Raw genomic sequence first — 23,699 nt, forward strand, 5'->3', positions numbered from 1 at the left:
TCTAGTCGTGTTGTCACCTTTCTCTTAGCAACAGTCCCACATCTGCATTGTCCATTTCTAGCACTGGATCTGAGGCCGAATACAACCTCATTGTGTCTGCTAGAAAATCTGTTCCTTTTTTAAAATACTCCTTTCACTTTATAATTTGCTTTGCAGGCTTCAATCATGTGCAATAGCACCTATTCTATGGCTCACTTCATCTGCTTCTGAAATGCATTGATGCTATTTGTGTTCGAACATTGTACATCCAGGTTGTGATAGTATGCAAGCAGAGTCCTCTTGTAGGATAAGCTTTTGTATATCCTGTTGCAGCCCCTAATGTTTCAGTCCTTGCTGATTACCCTGAAAGCCATTTTCCGCCAAGGGAGAAGTGCAGCAATTTTACTTGAAGGTGTATACTGTTTGCTTATATCACTGTATCCTGCGTTTAAGTTGAGTATTCAAATCTCGTGTTTTAAAGACTCACAATCACAGGTGGCTTAGTTTTCATGTTTTTAGCATCAAATGTTTCCTATATTTGTGGAGATGAGCTGTAAAGCTCTTGTTCTGTAGTTTTAGATCTTCAGTGTTTGCTGTTCCCTTTTGGCATTTTAGGTGATGTACTGTGAAAATATTTTCTTGTGCCAGGTCTAGGTTGAGACTCAGTTTACCATGTGACCCTTGCACCCAGTAGGCCTTTTAATCAAAGTTTCTCATTCTTAACTCCGGTTACTGAACTGAAAGGTGTTGTGCTTAAGTTTCTTGCATGTTCCACTTGAGTTGATTTGTCAATGAGCAAAGCTGGTCAGTCTGATCAGGCAGTTTTGTTTGTAATCAAGGTATTTTGTTTTGTAAAAGTAATGGGGAAATAAATGGTTTAGTACTGAAATGTAATCCAAATGATTTAGCCACCATTTTACTGTTTTTATTTTCCCTTTTTGCTGAACTGTGACACAAGGGGAATTAATCTTGGTCATCTAGTTTTGGACATGGCTAGCTTCTAAATTCCAAATATAAGTGGTATCACTTGTTAGTTCTGGATTCCTTTTGTTTTTCATCAGCAATCCCTATCAATTTGTAAGTTACTTTGGTATTTGAATCTCCAACTTGTTCCAAAACACATTCTGACTTTTAACTACGGCACACAGCACTGAATTTGTACTGCACGGTTTGAAAGTCATTCACCGTTCAAGTTCGCATGAGCTTTTAAGATTCTCTTTATTTAGAAGGAAGTGAATAGACCTAAACTTTTTTTCTGAAAGTCAGTCTTTCTGATGGAAATGGTCTGTGGCCCATTCTTGCTCTGGTTAAAAGGTTTTGTTCATGTGCTTGGATCAAACTTTGAATTTTTGTACAGGAGATTCTACCACCCCATGTAATGGGGCCTCCATCACCAGATATTCTAGGTGACCTGCTTGGCAACCAGAATCATTCTACATCAACCTCCCTAAATCAGCGAGGCCACTCCTCTCCAATACCAACATTCCAGCAGCCATCCCCATCAGAGTTCTTCAGAGTCAAGTCACCAATTGGTGAGTGCAAAACCTCAACTCCAATTACTGATGGGTTCTTTGCATTACTTTAATGTGCATTGTTTTTTTCCTGGAGTTATTTAAGTACATGTCTGTCTGTCTTCCCTTTCTGCAACAGTTAACTGATTTTTTTAAAGTCCCTTTAAAATCCCTTAAAATATTTCCAAGTGAGTGAAACCCAAAGGACTCCAAGATTAAAAGTAGGTAAGGATAAAGGATCTCTTAAAGATGAAAAGAAGACCAGTTACTTAAGATGACTGTAAACCTGTCACTGCTTAAGTATTTTAAAAAGGGCTTAAACCTCTAGTCAGATTCAACAATAGAAGTGGTTCCTATTGTCACAGCATGTAATGGTGCAGTGAACTCGGGGCTTGGGATGTGAGGTTTCCTGTTAACGCCTCAGTTACAGCATCTACTGATTTGCCTGGCCTTGTGGCAAAATAGCTGCTAATTTCTGCACACCTTGAGTAAATTACTACATTACCTTTGAGTTACTACTTGACTAAGAAATCTCAACAATCAAATACTGAAGCAATAATTCAAACTTTATTGCATGTAGTAACCAAATATGACACTTCAGCTAAGCAAATTAAGCTTCCCAACTCAACTTGGCCTGGATTCCAGCAGCCATGTCTGTTTCTGGAAGTCTTGGATTCATTCCTTGTGCGGTGTTCTTTGGAGTTCTGCCACTGAATTGTTCTGGTGTTGAATTCTTGTACAATTGTTCTTGTGTTTGTCGTGTAACATTATCAATGATTCAATAGATTCTTTTTATCCCCAACACTATTTATAATTCTGGGAACCTTGTCTGTGGCTTGATGCCTTATCTGCAGTAGCTTCCCTGTTCCTTTTACGTTTGGGCTTAGCTGCCTAAAACAGCTTTTCCTGCAATTAACCAATTTATTGCAAAATATTCCTTCTGCAGGCAGACTTAATTGCCCACTTGTGAGGCAGCAAATAATTAAGCAGTTGTCTCCTCTCCCAGGAAACAGCTTATTCCATAATGTTTATTGCTGCTGTCCCTAGTAACAGATTTTTTGATTCTTTCAATCCACAAATGGTTCAGTTGTGACACTTAACTTTGTCACACCTTCCCACTTCTGATCCCCTTGACTGAGACCCCTAAGTGTTTGTTTTTTTATTTCCTGGCCTTTTTGCCAAAAGGCTTACAAACCTCCCTCTTGAACAACCCATTCAAATAGTTTTTAATCTGAAATGAACCATTGTTACGTTGTGTCAACTAACTAACTAATCTTTTTTGGTTCCTGTGCTACCTGGAAGCTTTTGTTTTGGAAGAGGCTCATCAATTATCCAGTTAAATCCTAAATCTCCAATTTTGTTCGAGAGAACAGATTTTGAACCAACCCAATATGTTGATGGTTCTGTTGTAACTTGCATCTAAGTCAATCTCTTTCTGTAGTCTTGCAGATTTTAATTTTGAAATGAAAGCTTGGACCTAGTAGTATCTGGTTATTTTCTCCCCTCGGACACTATTCAACGTACTCGGTTTCTCCAGCGATTTTGTGTTTTTTTCTTTTGTCAAAAGAACATTTTCAGTTTTTAAAACTTTTCGATTTCCCCTGTACCATCAAAGCTCAAACCAGTGCTTTTCAAACTTGTGCCCACTGACTTCCATTTCAAGGATCAAATTTGGCTAACCCTTTTTTGAGTGGTGGGAGGAGGGGAGTGGATGCCTGCTATTGCTGTATGGCTTTCAAACCACTTGGGGCTCTAACTATGACATGACATAAGGATGTCTTAAATGTTGGCTCCATTAGCCTGGCAAACAACAATATTTGAACTACCTACTAATGTGAAACACGTTCCTCCACTCAACCACCCTGTCACCAAGCATGCAAAAACAAAGCTGTGCAGAGGATCTGATTTGTTGGCTAAGTTACCAGTGACATTAGAAAAGAATTATTCGCTTGCAACTGAAGCGTGTTTTTTTTTTTCCAGTTGCTGGTGGTCCTGAACTTCTGAGTAGACACTTGAGGATAATGTCTTCCTTAGACCATTGATTCACAACTTTGTAGTTAACATCTGGTGGGCCTTTAAACCAGTTTAGCATTGAGAGATAGGGTTTGTTTTTCCACTCCTGTCTTGTAGTCTTCCTCCATCTCTTCAAATCCATGTAATTTTTACAGCAGAACTACTTCATGTTGCCTGTCGGAACTTAGCATTTCCCAAAAGGTTTGGCCTTCAAATTCAACTTTATTAGCAAGCCAGCCACCACCCTTTTTAAACTTGTTCTTTTTTGAACAATCAACTCTGTTCAGCTGTTGGAGATCTCCATTTATTTTGCATCACTAATGAATTTGGAGATGCAAGAACAAACCCACATCTGAAATCTGTTTTACAGAAAAACATGCTAATTGTTACACATCTAATTAAAGTTTTTCATGAAATTCTTCATAAAAGATTTATGAAAATAAACTGGAAAAGCTGACTAATCATGGAGGTAATGGCCTAGTGGCATCATTGCTGGACTGGTAATTCGGAGATCATAGATAACATTCTGGAGACTTGAGGTCTGAATCCCAGCACAGCAGATGGTGGAATTTTGAGTTCAATAGAAACCTGGATTTAGTCTACTGATGACCATGAAGCCATTTCTTACTTGTTAGAAAAAGCTAATCTATTTCACTAATAGCCTTTATGGAAGAAAACTGCTATCCTTACTAGGTCTGGCCTCCACGTAACCACATTGCTATGGATCTGGAGTTACCTTTTGAACTGGCCAGAAAACTCTCGGGCGATAAATGCGGCAGTGCCCTATCCTGTGAATTTAAGTCATCTTTTCCTCTTCAATCAAGGTCCTTTTCCCTATTGAAAAAGATCTTTTTAAGGCTAGTAGACATTTGACACCTAAAAACTTCAACTTTGTGAATCAATAGGATAGAAACAGCCATCAAATCCAGATAGTGATTGTTCCAATTTTATTGCTTTTTTGTTTTTCCAGGTTATGCTCCACATATCCGCGATCACTTCCAAGGATTACCGTTGCCCAAAAACATATCACCTATTCCAGCTTCACAGGTATTTTGGAATTTGAATTCCATCTGATTTTGATTTGCTCAGAGGGAATAAAGTAAGCTAATTTTCAGTTTCTTAAAGAAAAAAGAAACACTTCCAGGCTTAACACCATTGTGTGGTTCTTACCAGGGCTCAAACTGTTTCTGGTCTCTGCATTCTTTTTTTTAAGAAGCTCAACAGCCAACTATTCTGTCCTGGTGAAAATGTTTGTTTGAATTTCTAGTTTGTCTTGAATTTTCAATCTTGAGACTTGTCATGATGTAGATGACTGGACTGTAGACAGTCAGTCTCAACACCAGGTTATCGACCAACATTGATTTTAAATCAAGCTTTGAGTGCTCCTCCATCACCTGGCTGAGACGCAATGCTCAAATCTTGTCCTGTTGGACTACAATCTGGTGTTTGAGGTTGGTTGTGGTACAGGCTTGTTCGTGAGAAGGTACAGCAGGTAATTGAAGCCCACCAGCCACTGGGTGGCTCAGATCTTTTAACTTTTTTTTAAACTTTTTGATCAGATCAAGTTTGCTGCCAATTCTCTTCAATGCAAAACAAGGATGCTCAAACAGTGACTCTTGATTGATCAATTGTTGTTTTTGATCTACACCAAATTTGCACTTAAGCTGGTGATTGAGCAATATGATGTTTATGTAGTAAATGATCTTCCCCCACTTAACAGTGAACAGAACCTTTTTGAAGTATGTAATTTTCAGAATTCTGCTTGCTTTGTAATTTATACAAATTTACCTTTTGCTTATCCTAACTTGTGTTAAATGTCAAGTCAAATAGTCAACTCTTCAACTTTTGAATCATCAAATTCAGTGTTCCAGGTTTTGGCAAGTATTGATTTTGCTCTGAACTGAAAAACTGAACTAGGCTTTTGTACTCCAGGCTGTTAGCCCATCCCAACTGGATATGCGACCGGGTGCCATGGATGGCCTTCCCTTTGCACAAGATTTGCACATGCCAGGTGGAGATGTTTACCAACCTGGATATGGGAAGATGCATCATGATCACAGGGATGGCTATAGGGTCAGGTATGGAATTTTCAAAAGAACATGCTGTCTGTTATCATAGCTAAAATAATAATGTAAACACTGCTCCATTTAATTCTCAACAGTCAAAATTGGTTGATGCTTCTACAAGCCAGTATTGTGTTCATCGTACCACATCAGTTTTCATGGAGCTTAAATTTACAATTGAGCAATAATTAGTCAGAAGAGACCACTTCCACAGCATGATGTGAAAGCTAGGTATTTGAAGCAAATGTAGCCTCCAAAAAGGTGACAAGTTTGATGGATTGGTGTTACCACTTCTAATAGCAATTGTTTTACACAAGCTTTTACATATGAAAGCACAAATTAGAGCATCACTAGATCATCTGGACCTTCAAGCTTGTTCTGCTGTTTCAGAGATAGTAGGAACTGCAGATACTGGAGAATCATTTCTGAAGAAGGGTCTAGGCCTGAAATGTCGGCCTTCCTGCTCCTCTGATGCTGCTTGGCCTGCTGTGTTCATCCAGCTCTACACCTTGTTATCTTAAGCTTGTTATGCTATTCAGTAAAACCTTTTATTCTGGTTTTCCTGTGCTGCCTTCAGTGCCAAGATAAATGCCTGCCTTCAGTATTTTTTTCTTTGTAACTAATTGGATTAGTTGTCTGTAAGCCAGATTACTGTATCAGTTTTGGGTCATCCTGTAATGTTGTCTATCCTGATTTTAGGCAGCAGCGAATTAGCCGATCACCTGGGCCAGCCAGTCAACACCGACTCAATGCAGCATCACCATCACAAGCTTCCTCATTTACAAACATGGTAAGACTTTATTCAGGACTCTGACTTTTGGATGCGTTTCTAGAAAGGTTGCAAAGTTACTTTGATTCTAATTAGAATCAAAATGAGGCATCATTGATACAAAATGCACAACCTAGAGCCCTGCGGTTAAAATGGCAGGGTATATGGGATTGGGACTAATGTTCATTGTGCGAGTTTAATAGAACATTTAGCAAGTTAAATAATCTGTAGTTCTGCCCTACATGTGATCTGTTGTGGCTTGTAACTACATGAGTTCATAGGTGGAGGACCCAATTGTACAGTGGGAGCTTGTTGCTGAGGGCATAGCAGGGTGCTTCTATCCTTATCCCTGCCAAAAAATGCCGTGCAAAACGATATCTAGGGCAAGGAGAGAAGACCCTGAAGTTGTCTGTTTATGAAACAATGCAAGATTTTGCAAAACCTTTCTGACTCCTCTTCTTCTCCTGACTTAGAATTTTGGCAAAATTGGATTAACCCAAAACTATGTCAAATCAGTTGGTGTGACAGTGTCTGAAGTGACCAGTTGCAATAAATTGCCTCAAGCTACAACCGTTAATCACCCTTTCCCACACTTGCCCTCCATGATCCAGCGGGGTATTGATGGCAGGTTAGATTTGGAGACTGGTTCTGAGGAAGTGTCACTGGACCCGAAACGATAACTGACTTTTTTTCTTCACAGATACTGCCAGACCTGCTGAGCTTTTCCAGCAACTTCTGTTTTTTTTTGTGCTGGATTTAGAGACTACCTGTCCTGGAGACTGTAGAACTAGAGCTTTTACCTCTAAACAAAGGGCCACCTTCCTGTTAAAAGGAAACAGTTTGAATATTTTTGAGGTAGATTATTGTTGATCAATGAGTTAAAAGGTCATCAGGATAGCTGGGAATGCTGGTTTGAAGTTACAATCTGACTAGCCATGGTTTTAACAAGTGGTGGAGCAAGTCCAGGCAAAAGGGTTGAATGGCCTAATTAGCATGTTTGTATCAATGTAATTTTACACTGACTTTTTTTCTTTTCCTTTTCCTCCTTCCAAATAAGCTTTCTCCATCATTCACCCCTACCTCAGTAATCCGGAAGATGTTTGAAAGCAAAGACAAGAGCAAAGATGGAAAAGAGAATCGTCCTGTGAAAGACTGTGCAGAGGATGGGCCCCTAATAGAAGGTATTAGATGGTCCTAATGCATTAGTTTTTGTTGCTAGTCATATCCTATCCTATGCTACTGCCACAGTTGAGGGCAGACCAGCTAATGTAGGCTCCAGCAGATCCCTTCCCCAGTCTAATTCCTCATCAATAACTGGCTGTATCCTGCACCTAAACATATCAACTCTGTACACAGCCAGCACTATCTGCTGGCCATGTCATAGTTGTCATTTGCCAATGCAGTTGTCCAACTTATAAAATATACAATTAATTCACTTCCACTTGTGATCACTACCTCAGATGAGCTTTCATTTTTATTTGTTTAAAATCCATCGGTTATGGTGGGATTTGAAAGTGTCTGTAAAACTTTAGCCTGGCCCTCCTGGATTATTACTTCAGTGATGTTACCACTGCCACACTACTGTTTCTTAGTTTGGTATCATTGGCAAATGCTGAAATGTTGTTATTCCTTGCCTAGGCACTTTTTTTTTCTTGGAGACATTGTTGTCTGCCATTTGTCCCAGTTTGGGGAAAGTTGGTTGTTTTTTTTTTTTTTTTGCTACTGATTATTTTATAGCCTTTGCCATTTTTAATCCAATGTTGACGCTGAAGCTCCTGGTTCATGAGCCTTGTTTTCAAGGGTCCATTGGATCTTTTAGAAACAGGAGCAGAAGAAGGCCATTCAGCCCATTTGAGTCTGTTCTACCATTCATTAAATTCCCTCGACACTACTTTCTTGCCTTCTCCTCTTTTTCCACGCCCCACCCCCCCCAATTATGCTTGATTTCCTTATGATTACAAATCTGTCTTGGCCTTGAATATACTTAACCTCTTTGACCTAGGCAACATCACTTTTTTTTTTACTTCCAGTTTCTGAGACTTGATCAAGTTCAACTAAAGTTGGTAAAACAGATTGACCCAGCACTGTTCTAAATGCATGCTGCCCTCTTGATTTTAACTTTCACCAGGCTAAGCTTTCAGAAATAACTGACTAGCCTGTTACTGGAAATTTGTCCTTTCTCCTTTTTCGAGATGGTGACACTTTCTTTTATTTGCTGCCCTTCCTGCATCTTTCCAATAACGGATGAAAATAGACCATGGCAAGCTGTCCTCCTAGCTTCACTCCTACTTCCTTTTAAGCAACTGTTGATTCAAGCTGTCCTAACCACTGACTCACCTGTTCTCAGCATAGCTGCTTCTAGAACTGTCCTTCTGTATTCTCCTTTTTTTTTTTTTTTTCCTCCCAACTGTGTTGGCAACATTCTCTCTTCTATCAATTTTAAAAAGTACTGGTGTTCTAAGCTTGCATCTGGTTCCCTTTTTAATGGGACCTAATACAATCTTTCTGTATCTGTCTGTATGCTGGCTTTCTGAATATGCACTCAATCCTGGGCTTCACATCATTTTGTGTACAAAATTCAACCCTCCTCTGCTCCCTGCAAGAAAAAAAACACCAAGCCAAAAGGTAGATTTGGTTTTTGATGGAACATGATTAAGTGTTTTGAGCCAGATGTTTTAATATTGAATACTGTACTGGCTCCTGCAGATCATCTGTCTTCTGGCTCTCCAATGGAAAACACTGACCGAGGGGCATCTCCAGTCGGAGGGACAAGATCGACTTACCACAGATCAGCTTGTACGACTCCCCAGTTAAACCAGATGCGTTTCACCAAAGACCAAGACTACAGGCCCAGATCCACAGGAAGGAAAACACCTACCAGAGCTTCTCCAGTTCCTGGATCCCCTTTTCCAAGGCCCATTTGTCCTGTGCCCATTATGTCACATGTTCCACTTGTGCGCCAGTCTCCTCCTCACTTACCACCCGGTCTAGTCCAGAGAATGCTGGCACAAGGAGTGTCACCACAACAGTTACATCCAGCACTTCTACATACAGGTGAGCGAGCAATTCAGTATTTTAATCCTGGGTTTAAACCAGGGAGGTATTAATCCTGTTTTCTAAACTTGAGTTCAGAGGATTCACTACTGACCAGGACACAGGGTTAGTGAAATATTGTACTCGGGAGGTATTCACTCACTGCATAATGCAAGAGTTTGGAGCATGTTTTGTACAAAATTGGGCATTAGGCTCTTAAAACTTAGGTGTCCTTTTTTTCTGTACCAAAAGAAACTGCTGAACTGGGTGCTTTTTCTTCAATAGTTCTGTTAGCCCTTGAGGGTCTCTCATAACTAAGCATGTGCCCAACTAGAACAAGGCCTGGTGTTTAACAATGAGGTGCACTTGTTGATCATTACAAGTTTAAAGATGCAATGCTGAACAACAAGGAACATTTCAAGGTAGGGGATATAAACTGGAAGAGAGCTCGTTGCAATGTGGTGGCATGGAGCTAGCCAAGGTCAAATGGAAGCAAACAATCCCATGAAAAGTTAGTGTGACATTGTTACTTTGAGATGCTTCAGTTAGAGGCGAAGTACATTTCAAGGGTGAACATTAGGGAAACTAAAAGCACCAGGTTCCTTTTTTTACCATGGGATGTAGATTTCTTTTGAAGAAAGATGCAATTCGTATCAGATGGATGTGAGTGAGAACCAGTCACGTAACAGTAAGTGGGCAAAGAGGAAACCCAGATGGGAAGAGAGCATGACCATAAGTGAACACCAACTATCATGTAAGTATGAAGTGGGTTGTAAGGGGTGGAGAGGGTCTTTATTTAGGACAGCTTGATGTACGCTTTAAAGATGCTGGGCAAAGCTAGAATTTCTTTCTCAAAAGCAGAAATTTACTGGAGCAGCTCAGTAGGCCTGGCAGCATCGGTGTAGAGAAATCAGTTAATGTTTTGGGTCCAGTGATTGTTCATCAGAACTGATTTCCCTCCAGATGCTACCAGACCAGCTGAGCTTTCCAGAAATTTCTGCTTTGGTTTGATTTTGAATGTCCACAGTTCCTTCTATTTTTACCTAGAATTTTGATCATTGTCCATCCTGAATTGCCTCATGACCAAGCTGTCTTGAACAGCTGCTGTTCCTCTGATTTAACCGCCTTGTTAAAGGTTCGGCACATCGGAGTGACTCCCTCTCTCTCCCTGCTGTTTTGAGAGCAGTTCAGTCAACCATTGCTGTGGTTCAGAGGTCTGTGCCTGTCAAACCAGTAATGATGGCAGCTTGCTGTTTCTGACAGGACATGGAGTTGAATGGATTTTTTAATGGTGTGTTTCATGGTTGCCATTCTTGAGACTAGTTGACATTGAGTTGATATTTCAATCCCACTAGCTGCCACACAGCCCAATGTTCTCAGGATTACATTTGGGTGTCCTGAACTGCTAGTCCATTAAGAATGGAAACATCATAGAAACATATTTATAGAATCCCTACAGTGTGGAAACAGGCCCTTCGGCCTAACGAGTCCATTCCATACCAAACCCGAGAGCATCCCACCCAGACCCATTCTACCACCCCCCCCAAGCCATTGAGCCTTGGCTTGGGGTGCAAGTGTCTTGACATGAGGAGAGCCTAAAGGAAGGAATTAAATTTCAGAATAAGACCGGTGCAGCTCATTTAACTTGGGACCAGCTGAGAAGTCAGTAAAAGCCATTGTGAGCGCAGAATTAAATGTTTGTTTGTATAATTTTCTAACTAGTGAGTTAGTGATGTCCTCTCCTTGAATCTCAAGTGCTATCTGGCACCTCCCAGTTCTCTTGAGCCATCTAGCTGGTACAGGTTGGATGGAGCATGTCAGTGTTATGATCTGTGAACTCCATTTCCCAACAAAATTTTGAACTTGCGCAAATCTGGATAGTTAGTGTACTGGCATGTGGAGTAAAGAACTGATCCCTATCCAAAGGCAAGGGATAGCAAGAACTGCAGATGTTGGAAGTAAATCAATAGAGTGGAGCTGGAGGAATACAAGTCAGGCAGCATCAGAAGAGCAGGAAAGTAGATGTTTCAGGTCAGGACCCTGACCCAAAACATCAACTTTCTTGCTCTGCTGTGTTCCTCCACTCTACTCTGTATTGACTTTATCTAAATGCAGCTTGCTGTTCTCTTCAAGAAGAGGTCTCCAGTAAACCCTCCAGACTATACTTAATTTAACTGTACCAATGACTGAAACCTTTTTTAACCACTTCTTCTCGATCTCCCCAGCAGGTATGTTTCCATCAGGCATGGATCTGTCACATTTGCAAAGCCTCCCCCCAACACTGCTTGGGCAGACATTCTACCCTCTTCCAACAAGTGGTCTTCCTCTTCTAAATCCTCGTGCTACACTCTCCACAACACAAATTCAGGCTTCTGCAACACCCTTGCAGCACCTGGCCATGATCAGACAAGGTAATGAGTCCACTTCACATTTTACTTAGAGGTTTCAAACCTCCTGGATGTGCACCTTTTTTTGTTTCAGAAAAACCTGCAAACTTTGTATGAGAGCATCCCTCTTCTCAGCCATATTTTGAGTTTTTTGTGCCTCCAGGATGCCTTCTGTTTCCATTCTGGGTCCTTTGATAGGTGGTTTGGCAGGATAAAATATGGTTGGTGTAGCAATGTGACAGTAAATATTTAGGATTGGAGAGGAGGATGTGATCAATATGAAAATCAATTTGTCAATAAACGAGTTGAAAGATGTATGTCAGCAGTTGTCTGTGGTGCTGGCCATTTTGCAAATGAATAATCTGCTCATTCAGTATTTGTCTCTTACAAGCCATGGTTTGATGGAACCACCAACACTCATCCTACTGCAGCATCAGGCGTCTGTGCTGAACAGGTTGGATTACTGACAGTAAATTCTGGATCTCACTGACTCCAGTGTGCTGTGAAGGCATTCCCACCACCTGAATACAATGAATGAAAAATCTGTTTAATAGCTGCTTCAGACTTTTTAAAAAATCAGCTATCCTATCCTAAGCATGTTTAATGCTTCCAAAAAGTTTGTCTTCAGTGTAGAAAGTTTAGCACTTCTAATTTTTTGACCTTGAATTACTTTCTCCTAATCCAATCACTTCACTATCAGAGCATTTTTGCTTTAAAACATTTAATATACTTTAATTTTTCCTGGTTTGAACTACCATATTGGATAGTAACGTAACATAGCAGGAGGAGGCCATTCGAGCCTGCTTCACTATTCACTATCATGGCTGATCATCCAACTCGGTAGCCTCATCCTGCTTTCTCCCCATAACCTCTTTTGATCCCATTCACCCAAAGTGCTATATCTACTCGCCTCTTGAATACATTTGATGCTTTGGCATCAACTACTTCTTGTGGTAATGAATTCCACAGGCTCACCACTTTTTTTTGCTTTTTTTTTTTTTGTTTTGTTTTGTTTTGGTGAAGAAATGTTTCCTCATCTCCATTCTAAATTGTCTACCCCGAATCTTCATACTGTGACCCTGGTTCTGGACACACCCACCATCGGGAACATGGTCCCTGCATCTACCCTGTCCAATCCTGTTAGAAGTATATAAGTCTCTATATTAACTTGCTGACATTACTGCTGTGTACAAGACATTTCTCTTGAATTGACACCAGATAGAAGATCATGCTAGGAAAGGCACAGTGCATGATGTTGAACCAGTGGGCAGTTTTGAGGGTGAGTGCTGCTTTGCCACTGCTCATTGAATAATGTTGCTTCTTCCAGCCAGATGCAATCTGTTTTGAGACTGGGCAGGGCAATCTGCAGTGACTTTTAGAAAATAAGAATTGGACTATTAAATGAGTTTCTCACTCCCAGCCTTGAGTATGTGTATTGGATGATAAAGTAGGGTAGACTGAACAGTTTAGGTGGACCTCCAGTTTAAGCAAGGTAGAAGTTAGTCAAGAGTGTATGGTTTCAGTCACTAAAATGTCTCTAACGCACACTGCTACCATGAGTTTCCCAACAGAGGCTGGCCCCTAACTCTCTAATATACAGCTATGCAAAGGAAACCCCTTTGCATTCCAATCAGCAACCTACTGCAGTTAGAATTGGTGTTCAAAGATCCTGGAATCCGATTTTCTGCATTTGAAGCAGGCTTTTTCCTTTAGGATATGGGCGTAGTTGGGTTTTATTTTTGCCTATCGCTAGCTGAGTGGCTTTCTGAGCCATTTCAGAAGGGGTTTTGAATCAACCATAGGGAGGCCTAGACCAGGTAAAGAAATCTGACTTCTTTCCCAGAAGAAAGTAAAATCCAATTGGCTTACTACAGTCAGTGGGTGTTGACAGCATTTGTGATAGGTTGTGTATGGGATCAGAAATTCATTTGAGGTCAAACAAGTTTCAAATGATAGGACATTTCAGTCAAGATAATCAATTCTATCATGCTCTCATTTATCTAACAAAACTAAAGTTTGTGGCAGGAACTGAATTGATCAGCTTGTCATTGGTAAGGCCAACATTTTATCTATGTATTTCTAATTGCCCTTTTTAATACAAACCAGTTGGTAGGGTTTCTGAATCGTCAATTCAAATCAGCTACTTTTTATGGAGCTGTCTTTCCCTCCAATGCATTTTTAAATTCATTCCTGCTGCAGTGTGCTTAACCTTTTTTCCCCAACCAGTTCTGAAATTCCAGGCCTAGGGGGACCAAAAGGTTGCTGTACTAATCAAGTGATGCATAGTGATCCATTCCAGTTGTCCGAGTAGAACAGCAGCCCACCCTGAGTCAGACTTTCTAATCAGCTGTTCAAATGTTGCTACATGCTTCTGGAGTAGCTGGGTCTTGGACTTAAACCTGGGCCTCCTTACTCCTGGACCATGAGACATCTTTGTTCTGGAAAAACCCTTTGCAAAGCAATAGACTACAGCTGTCATTACTAACTGAGGTTAAATTAATTCCAGTAGAAGTCTGAATTTGATTTCTTGGTATGCTCCTTTCCAGTAATTATTCCAACTAGGGTGGGATGGGAGGGTAACTTGGGGTCCTTAACAGCATGGCACAGGCCTTCGAAGAGAAGAGCTTTGCTGGGGCTTGGGAGTGGTGAGCATCAGTGACATGCCAATTTTAATGTTAAATTTTCCTTTGCAATTCTAAATGTCATTGCTTTCTCTAACAGTGCCCACCAGGGGTATCTAACTACTCATACTTTAAGTGTGAAGTAAGTCAGTCGCTAGTCTGGAAAAATTGGTTAATTTACTATTCTGAAGTTACTTTCTCACCCCGCTCAATCTGCTGAGCTGCCAGTCTCCTTGACCACTCTAGGACCCTGTATGCTAGAGGTATGTAATTGCTGTTGATGTTGAGGTACATGGGTTTTAACACTTCCTGCACCACCTCCAATACATTAGGTCACTGCTGGAAAAAACAATACTGCAGATGTTTGTATGCAGGTAACTGATGTAGTTTGCTTGTGAAGTGGTCCTGTTTCTAGGACCAGTTAAAACTGGTCAGTTGTTGAACTAGTGCTTGTGAAACATTAAGCCTTTTTTATTTTCCCCTTCAGTGTTGCAGTCTCCCAGTGCAGGTGGCCAAGGCCCCGGAGCCCACCTGCATCTGAACCAGCAGAATTCCAACCTGCGACCCCTGCATCATAGAAGTGGATCTCCAGTTAATCTTTCTAAGTGGTTTGGCAATGATGTTCTTCAGCAACCATTACCATCTATGCCGAGCAAAGTAATAAGTGTGGATGAACTTGAGCTCCATCAATAGTATGTCATGTAACACATTTGGCGCAACAGTTTTACAAAGGTACCTGCAGGTGTCCAAGCATGGGGGTGTCCTTGAATTATTTTTGTTACCCCAGTATTTCTTGATCCCTATTTTGACTTTGCGACTGACCACACGTTCACGACTACTTGAATACTGCCACCTGGGGTTATAACTCAACTGTGCCAGTGAAACAACAGGGCAGCAAGGTCTGTGGGGCAAATGCCTGCATTACAGATTGGATACTTTTAAGAGAACCCAATGAGCACTTCACTTTCCAGTGAAAATGCAACCAAAAAGGGTTTTCGGGGATTTTACAAACCATATAAGCCGCCATAAAAATTGTATAGACCCTTGTGTACAGAAACTCGTGTAAAATAACACTGCTTACATCTGTACATAAGCATCTGCAGTGGCTGACTATGTATATAAATGCTGCTGGAAGGACAAATGCAATGACACTTGTGCTCCAGTTTTGCTGAAATATATTTTGTAAGGTTTTTGTTTTTTCTTTTTGCAGCATGAAAGATTGTGGGAATTTTAATTTCCAATGCACTACGTGGTTCCTAAGTCTGGTAGTTGCCAGTAGGTAGGAACTAAGCAAGCATCGCTGTACCTGGGAGTGTTTGTTTGTGTGTGTGTGTGTGTGTGTGTGTGTGTGTGTGTGTGTATATAGTAGATTCCTTTTAATACTGGAAGCAGGGAAAGGCAAAAAGACCCTTTAATTTTTCTTTTGGTGTGAGAAACTAAGTGAGACCAGAGAGAAACCCAAATACGGGCTGGGAACTTCTCATACTTTCAGTGTGAAGCCTTCCCAACTCTGCTACTCGAGTCTAATGTCCACAAAAGGGACAGTGTAGGGTGATTTCAGTTAATACCTTTTTTGAGGGCCCTGGAATCTGACAGTTGCTTGCCAGTAGAGGGTGCTAGCCCCACAGCACCAGTATGGACACTGTGTTGCCTCTTTTGTGTTCATTTACTGAAATAACTTTATTTTGTGTGCCTTTGTTCCGTGGCTGATATGCTTTCATTTTCCCCCCCATGGTATCCCCTTGCCCTCCCTATACAATTTGATGTGGAACCCCTTCATTCACACTGAAGAACATTGCTTTGTACTGTTCAGAAATAAGACCTGTGACTTTTCTGGAATTTGCTGTTTTAGGGAAGGGAAAAGCACAAATTGATTTACAAATGAAGAAAATAAAATTTCACATCTCCATGCTTTTGTTTCTTTAATCTTAAACTGATGTGTGCCAGAAGTTCTGTATTATCCACTAAACTTGGAGTTAAAAGTTCCATAACCTTGATCACCTGAAGCAGCTGTTATCAGTTTTACAGGTATTATGGCTGAGCTTGGTAATAAGCATTAAAGAACTCTGAAATGAAATGTGCATGACTGCCAATTTGCACATGCCCCCAAAAATCTTGCGTTGAATTACTGAAAAAAGTGAATATGAAGTTCTAGATATGTAATGCTTCTGCATATCCTGATATTTAATTTCTATATGAATATTTCCCTATCTGCAGGAACAGCAGCCAAATTCCACATACCTAGTAAGCAGCAGTATGATGTATGTTGACCAAAATATAGGTCTCCTACTAAGATCTTCCACGTTGACTGGGGTTCAGACAGGCCCTCTCTTTCACGTACCACTAACTGATGCACTGAAGTCCATCTGGATTTTTCACCTAGGTGAGGCCAAAACATTTCCATGATAATTCAATGGGAAGAGGCCTTGGACCCATTAGCAAGTATTATTTTGTACTTTTCTTGCTGAAAGTACTGTTAAGTAGCAGTGGACGGTATTTACAAGTTCATCAATTTTGTTAATCATGGTTAATCCCCCAAAAACCAAAAGAACTGCTGATGTTGTAAATCAAACAAAAATTGTCAAAAAAGCTCAGCAGGTCTGGCAGCATTTGAAGAGAAATCAGTTCATGTTTTGGGTCCAGTGGCCCTTCCTCTGAACTGGTAGGTAGGAAAATGTTGGTTTACATGCAGAAGGTGGGAGGAGGGGGTAAGGAGTAAACAATGGGTGGGGATAGAGCCCAAGAGGACAGTTGGACAGACAAAAGGGTGGATAATGATTTGGCTAGGGGAATGAACAGCTGTTAATGGAGACTTAGTGGCTAACCATAGGTAGTGTGTAATGGCAGACTGTGATAACCAGACCTGGTTAGTGGAGTTGGGGGTGCTAGGACACAGGAGAGTTCAGGCCCTAAAATTATTGAACTCCTTGAGTCTGGATGGCTGCAGAGTCCCTGAGTAGAAAATGGTGTTCTTCCAGCTTGTGCTGAGCATCACTGGAACACTACACCAAATCCTGAGACAGATGTTGTTGGCCAGGTACAAGGTGGTGTGTTAATGGCAGGGAACTGGAAGCTGTCTTTGTTGCAGACAGAACACAAGTGTTCTGTGATGTGGTTCCCCCTGTCGGTTTTGTTTCCCCAAAGTGCTGCTTCACCTGGAATGTATGTTTGGGCCCTTGGATACTAAGGGGAGGGGGGGGTGGTGGTGAATAGGCCTTCACCTTCGATTGCAGGGGAAGGTGTGGTGGGAGTGAAGGAAGAGGACCGGGATGTCCCAGAGGAAAGGTGGACAAGTTTTTACTGTGGAGAAAGAAATCAAGTTGAGAATGCAGACAAATAAATTGATGTTTTTAAACAGTTCACATTTACAGAAGAGGAAGTTTGGGAGGCCTTAAAACATAAAGGTGGATAAATCTGTTGGGACCTGATCTAATGTATACCAAAATGTTATGGGAAATAAGGGAGACGTCTTGCAGAAATATTTGCCTCTTAACTACAGGTGAGGTGCCCGATGACTGGAAGGTGGCTAATGTACATTTTTTTGTTTTAAGAAAGGTTGTAAGGAGAAACCAGGGAACTATATAGACCAGAGAGTCTGACTGCTTGTGGGTAGATTATTGGAGGTGATTATAAAAGGTTTAGAGAGGCAAAAATTGATTAGAGATTAAGCATGGTTTTGTGAGGGGAAAATTAGTGTCTCAAAATTGATTGAGGTTTTTGAGGAAGTGACCAAAAGTTGATGGCAAAGCAGTAGACTTTGTTTACTTGGACTTTAGTAAAGCCTTTGATAAGGTTCTGCATGGTAGACTAATTAGGTCTTGGGGTTCAGGGTGAGCTTAACAATTGGATACATAATTGGTTTAACAGTCAGACAGTAATGGAGGGTTGCTTTTCAGACTGGAAGCCTGTGACCACCAGTGTTCCACAAGGATCAGTTCTGGGACCTCTTGTCATTTGTATTCTCATCCAAATCACTTGTATAGAAGGCATGGTTAGTAACTTTGTGGATGACACCAAAATTGGTGGCACTGTAGACAGTGAAGAAGGTTTTCAAAGATTACAAAGGGATCTTTGATCAATTGGGTCAATGGGCTGAAAAATGGCAGATGGGAGTTCAATCTGGATAAGTGAGGTATTGCATTTTGGTACAACAAACAAGGATATGGCTTATACAATTAATGGTAGGGCCTTTGGTGTTGTAGAACAGAGGGACCTAGGGGTGCAGATATGTAGTTCTTTAAAGTTTGCGTCACGTATGGACAAGATGGTTTAAGAAGTCATTTGGCATGCTTGCCTTCATTGCAGAGTCCTTTTCAGTATAGGAGTTGGGACGTTATGTTGAGGTTGTTCTGGACTTTGAGGCCTCTTCTGGAGTACCGTGTCCAGTTCTGGTCACCCAGTTACAGAAAGGATATTATCAAGCTGGAAGAGTTTACCAGGATGCTGCTGGGTATGGAAACTTTGAGTTAGAGAGGCTGGAACATTTTTCACTGGAGCATAGGTTGAGGTGACCCCTAAAGAAGTTCCTAAAATGAGAGGTGTTGATAGCAATTGTCTTCTCCCAAAATGGGGAATTTCAAGACTAGGGGACACATTTTCAAGGTAAGAGGACAGATTTTACAGACATGAGGCCAAGTTTTTAAGAGGGTGGTTTGTGTGTGGAATGAACTTCCTGAAGTGGTAGATATGTGTATAATTATATATCAATCCAAATGAATTTTCAATGTGAATAGGAAAGGTTTGGCAGGATATGGGCCAGGAGCAGGCAGGTGACCTTTTATTGAGAGGGTCAAGTTTAGTTTGGGATTATGGTCAGCATAGACTAGTTGGATGGAACGGTCTATTTGTGTTTTATGATTGAGGAAAGGAGGAATATGTCTGGTCGTGGCATTTTTGCTGGAGGTGGCTGAGGAGAGGAACCTTATCCCTGCTGTGGGAGGGAAGAGGTGAAGGCAGAAGTGTGGGTGATGGGCCAGACCTGTTGACAGTGGTGCTGGGGAATCTTTGCTTGAGGAAGAAGGTGAACGTTTCGGAGGTTTCCTTGTCGAAGCTGACCTTGTTGTCGCATGTGACAGATGGAGGAACTGAGCCAATGGAATGGAGTAGCCTTTGCAGGAAGCAGGGTGTGAGAATGTATAGTCCAGGTAGCTGTGGGAGTCAGGTTACTACTGGATATTAGTGGCCAGTTTATCCCCAGAAATGGAAACATGTCAAGGGAAAGGGAGTTGGACCAGGTGAATATGAAAGCAGGGTGGAAATTGGAAGCAAAATCAATGAACTTTTCCAAATCTGGACAAGACAGGGATGCAGCAGTGGCACTATCATCTCTCTTTATAATTGAAAGAGTTGTAGGTGGGGTCTGGAATAGGAGTGGAACACCTCTTCCAGATATGAATGAAGGGCTAGACATAACTGGCACCCATGTGTGTACCTATGGCTACCCCTCTGACCTGAACCCCATTTTAGACAGTGGAAGTATGTTCCCCCTTGAAGAGGGAGCAGGGAAATCAAAGTTGTTCTTCAGCCAAAAATGAGACTGTTATCCATCAATTCTACCCTAATATTTCCTCTTCACCAATGCACACAACTTGATGACCATGTGTAAGTGTGAATTCAATTTTTAGCTGAATAAATATTGCATTTTTGCCTCCAAACAGCATCCCACCCAGACCTACCCCCTTCCCTATCCCTGTAATCCTGCATTTCCTATGACTCAACCACCTAGCCTGCACATCCCTGATGCTACAGGGCCATTTTAGCATAGCACATCTTTAGACTATGGGTTCCTCCATTTACACCAGTTTTCTCCCATTTGGCCCATGGAGAGAACACACAAACTCCACACAGTTCCCAGATGACATGCTGGTTTCATGGGATGGCCATCTCTTCAAGATTAGGATAGGACCTTGTGACCTCAACCAGTACATGCTTAAATGCTTTTGGTATCATTAAAATCTCTTAACCTTGAAATAAAGAACCAGCCTCAACAGCCCTCTGTTATAAAGACTTCTACAGCTTCTCAATGCTAAAATTTCTAACATATATGACCTTTTGAGATTATACCCTCCAGTTCTAGACTCCAAGGAGGAACACCCCTTTCTGTATCTACCCTCTTAGTGAATCCTCCAACTGTCTGCTTCTCAATAAGGTCACCTTTCACTTTAAGTTTCCACTAAGTACAGGCCCAAGCTATCCAGCCTCGAGATAGTTCCTTCATGGTTGGTACCAGCTGTGTAAGCTTTTCTGTACTGCCTCCAATGCCAGTATTTATTTCCTCTTTTTTAATCCAAAGCTGTTCAGTATTCCAGTTGTGATTTGACTAGTTCCCTGTAGTGTTTTCTAAACCTGCCTACTTCTATGCTCTATTCCCTTTTGATGATATCTTTAATTCATACATCAGGACTCTCATCCCTTTGTTCCAATGCTTTCTGCAGTGTTAAATAAAATTTGACACTTCTTCTGAAGTGCATAACTTTTTTTTCCCTACTACCCACTCACTTAACATGTTTATCCCTCTTCAGGCTGTCATACTATGTTTTTTCATCCTCAACCTTAAATAGTGCATTCTCTTCTTATCCAAGTCCACATAATAAACATCTTGTACTAACATGGCTGAAGAAACTAGCCTTCAATTACAGGTGCTGTACAAAGCCCAAGCTGAGACTAAAGACAAGTGGATACCCACTTTTGTGGAAGTCTGTCCTACCTTGATCACAAAATGGGAGTGTTGAGCCTTTTGAACTGCATATTAACATCCTTGCTACACCAGTTTTAATATTCCTCTTCCATTTGTTGTTTTTGTTTTAAATGGAACCTTATGTTGCAGTTATGTTCACTTCATGTACCAGTCTCTGTTCTACGGTATTCCCTTCTGTATATCCTTACTGAGCCCCTCTTTACTTTCTAAAGGTGTGCTTGTAATAAACTTAACTTCAGTCCAACGTTTCTATCTGAATTGGTACTTGCTTCCAGTCACAGTCTCTTTTCACTTGCAAGTTTTGCTTTTTGACATATTCATTTTGTTTTTGACCTTCCTACTAGTTCAGTTTCAATTAAGAGTTTTACATTTACAGGTCTGTCTTCATGCCTTTACTCTAAATCAAATCAGGAGTATTATGTTAGTTTACCACTATCCTCCTAGTGGAAAGTTCATCCTATTCAACAAAATCATTTCCCCCAACTGACTTTTCACAGCATTCAAAAGGCTAACAATCCTAACTTCCCATCTAACTGAAGTTCTTTGAATCTAACATCCTGATGTCTCCATTCACTGAAGTGCTTGGTCTCTTTCCAAAACTCTGGTATGTTAATTCAGTGCATCCGTGGCAGAGGTCTGAGTTATGATTTACAAAGTTATTGTAACTGCCATAATTTGATACTATTTAAAACATACATATGCTACTAGTGCAGTTTAAAAGTTTACATAGCTAGAGTTGTGATTAAGTGCCACTAAGTATGATTTTATTAGCAGAATTATGCAAGTGATTGTTAGAACATTCTTTGCAATCCATATGAAACTATTTGTCAAGTGAAGTAAAATAACATCCTCTTCAGAACAGAACACCTGCACTGATTGGGAGTTTATCATGCACAAGAGAAGTTTGGCACTACTTGGAAAATAAGAAAAGAAGCTCATCAGTCAAGGATGGAAATCATGTGTCCTATTTTACTTTTTGACTATTTGAATTACATCCTCATCTTCCAGCACATGGTCCTTGCCAACCTTCTGTGGATTGTACTTCACAGAGGAGCCCCACACCAAAGCACTGAAAACAAGAAAAAGAAAAGAACTGTTATTCAACATTTACCTTAAGTCCAGGCCATTCATCTATGATGGGGAGGTAGCCAAAGCCTGCTGCTGGTGAGAACTGAACCAGACAAAGTCGAGAGTAAAACTTACTATTTGAACTCTTTAATTAAGTTCTTATGAATTTTCATGCAGAAATCCTCAACGGTAGTTTTTCTATGTGGTAACACCACTGGTGAAGTGTAGTCAGGCAATTGTCCCTTGGGTTTGGTGTAACTGTATTATAAGAACAGATTATTTAGCTAAAGAATCCCAAGAAAATAGATAAGTTGATGAGTTACCATCCACACAGCCAATACCTACATCCGTACAAGGTGTAAGTAATCCCATAGTTTCTCGAGTAGATCATCAAAATTCCAGCGGTGATGAGCAGAGATTGGCACACAATGTGGTATTTTGTAAATGACATCTAACTCCTCCAACGAGATCTGGTCAATTTTGTTTAAAACATAGATACAGGGGATGTACACCCTGCAGCATATAAAACACCAAAGTCAGTATGTTAGCCAAAATGAGAAGCAATATTTCCTGTATCAGAAAGTTTACTTTGAATGAAGACTAATAGGTATCACTCATTACAATTATCCATGGCCTCTGGTTCACTTTAAGGAACCAACTGACAAGTTTTCTCAGTTATCATGTACTCCTCATTGAGACTGTTTCAACATGTTGGGAAGTACTATGAAATGTCTCACAGCATTGAGAATTCTCATCTTAGCAGTAACAATCACTTTTAATAATCTGTCATTGATTTGTCATATTAAATAGTTCAGAGCAGTATCCTAGACATCCAATAGCACTTACCGATTGCCCTCAACTACATCAATTAGATCATCTGCTGTTGAATCACTGCGTAACGTGATGTCCGCATTGTGGATTTTGTATTCAGCAAGGATGCTTTTAACGGTATCCATGTCCAACTCACTCTGCACACACTATCAAGAGGGAAGGAGGAAAGGAAGCAATCATGCAAGATTAAACAGACTGCAAAAGAAATTCAAAACATGCCAGATCGTGTACACGTGAGATTAAACAACATAATTTTGCCAAGTGATAATTAAATCAATTGATCATTCAATTTATTTGAATGGCCACAGATACAGCAGTTTTACTCTACACATTCACAGGAATCCTGCTTCCTATGACTGTTGCTATTTTAGTCTAAGATTCCTACAACACACTTTCATTCAAGTTTTTGGATAGGGCAACCTTTTGTTAAACCCTACTTTGTCAGACCCCCTCACTTTGAACATGGCCCCACGCTCCTCCCCAAGTAAAATCTCACAGGCACCTAGTGCAGATTGGTTTCAACAATACTAAAATGATAAACTAACTTTGAATAAGTTTGCTGAAATGTTCCCATGCAAAGCACATCACAATTTAACAAAGCCAGAATATTCTTAGCTAATACACCACACAATCCCCAACCCAACATGGACTCAAAAGCACACACACACACAATTGCTAAGCGTCAATTGATTTTCAATGAGCTAACACCCACAATAATCAAACCAGA

The 23,699-nt window shown here is 40.7% G+C and overlaps 2 protein-coding genes across 2 annotated transcripts in view; one reads left to right on the plus strand and one right to left on the minus strand.

Annotated features, from left to right (window-relative positions):
- eif4enif1 (eukaryotic translation initiation factor 4E nuclear import factor 1) overlaps window positions 1-16,285 on the plus strand; it is a gene marked incomplete at its 5' end in the record, with an annotated part of 42,071 nt that extends 25,786 nt beyond the window's left edge. Inside the window, 8 exons of the mRNA XM_048621487.1 lie at window positions 1,337-1,511; window positions 4,474-4,550; window positions 5,436-5,581; window positions 6,266-6,356; window positions 7,393-7,516; window positions 9,042-9,389; window positions 11,597-11,779; window positions 14,864-16,285. Of these exons, the coding sequence (XP_048477444.1) occupies window positions 1,337-1,511; window positions 4,474-4,550; window positions 5,436-5,581; window positions 6,266-6,356; window positions 7,393-7,516; window positions 9,042-9,389; window positions 11,597-11,779; window positions 14,864-15,069 (1,350 nt within the window). The remainder of the gene's footprint in view (window positions 1-1,336; window positions 1,512-4,473; window positions 4,551-5,435; window positions 5,582-6,265; window positions 6,357-7,392; window positions 7,517-9,041; window positions 9,390-11,596; window positions 11,780-14,863) is intronic.
- A 5,737-nt stretch (window positions 16,286-22,022) lies between these two features.
- On the minus strand, window positions 22,023-23,146 carry LOC125488408 (developmentally-regulated GTP-binding protein 1-like). Its single transcript, XM_048621488.1, has 4 exons — window positions 22,988-23,146; window positions 22,487-22,654; window positions 22,277-22,399; window positions 22,023-22,142 (listed from the first exon to the last, which is right to left on the minus strand). The coding sequence occupies exons 1-4, from the start codon at window positions 23,095-23,097 to the stop codon at window positions 22,043-22,045; spliced, it is 501 nt and encodes a 166-aa protein (XP_048477445.1). The 5' UTR covers window positions 23,098-23,146; the 3' UTR covers window positions 22,023-22,042.
- Window positions 23,147-23,699: the final 553 nt, after the last annotated feature.

The sequence above is a fragment of the Rhincodon typus genome, unplaced genomic scaffold (genome assembly GCF_021869965.1).
Source record: "Rhincodon typus isolate 14 unplaced genomic scaffold, sRhiTyp1.1 hic_rhity00000709, whole genome shotgun sequence".
NCBI lineage: Eukaryota > Metazoa > Chordata > Chondrichthyes > Orectolobiformes > Rhincodontidae > Rhincodon > Rhincodon typus.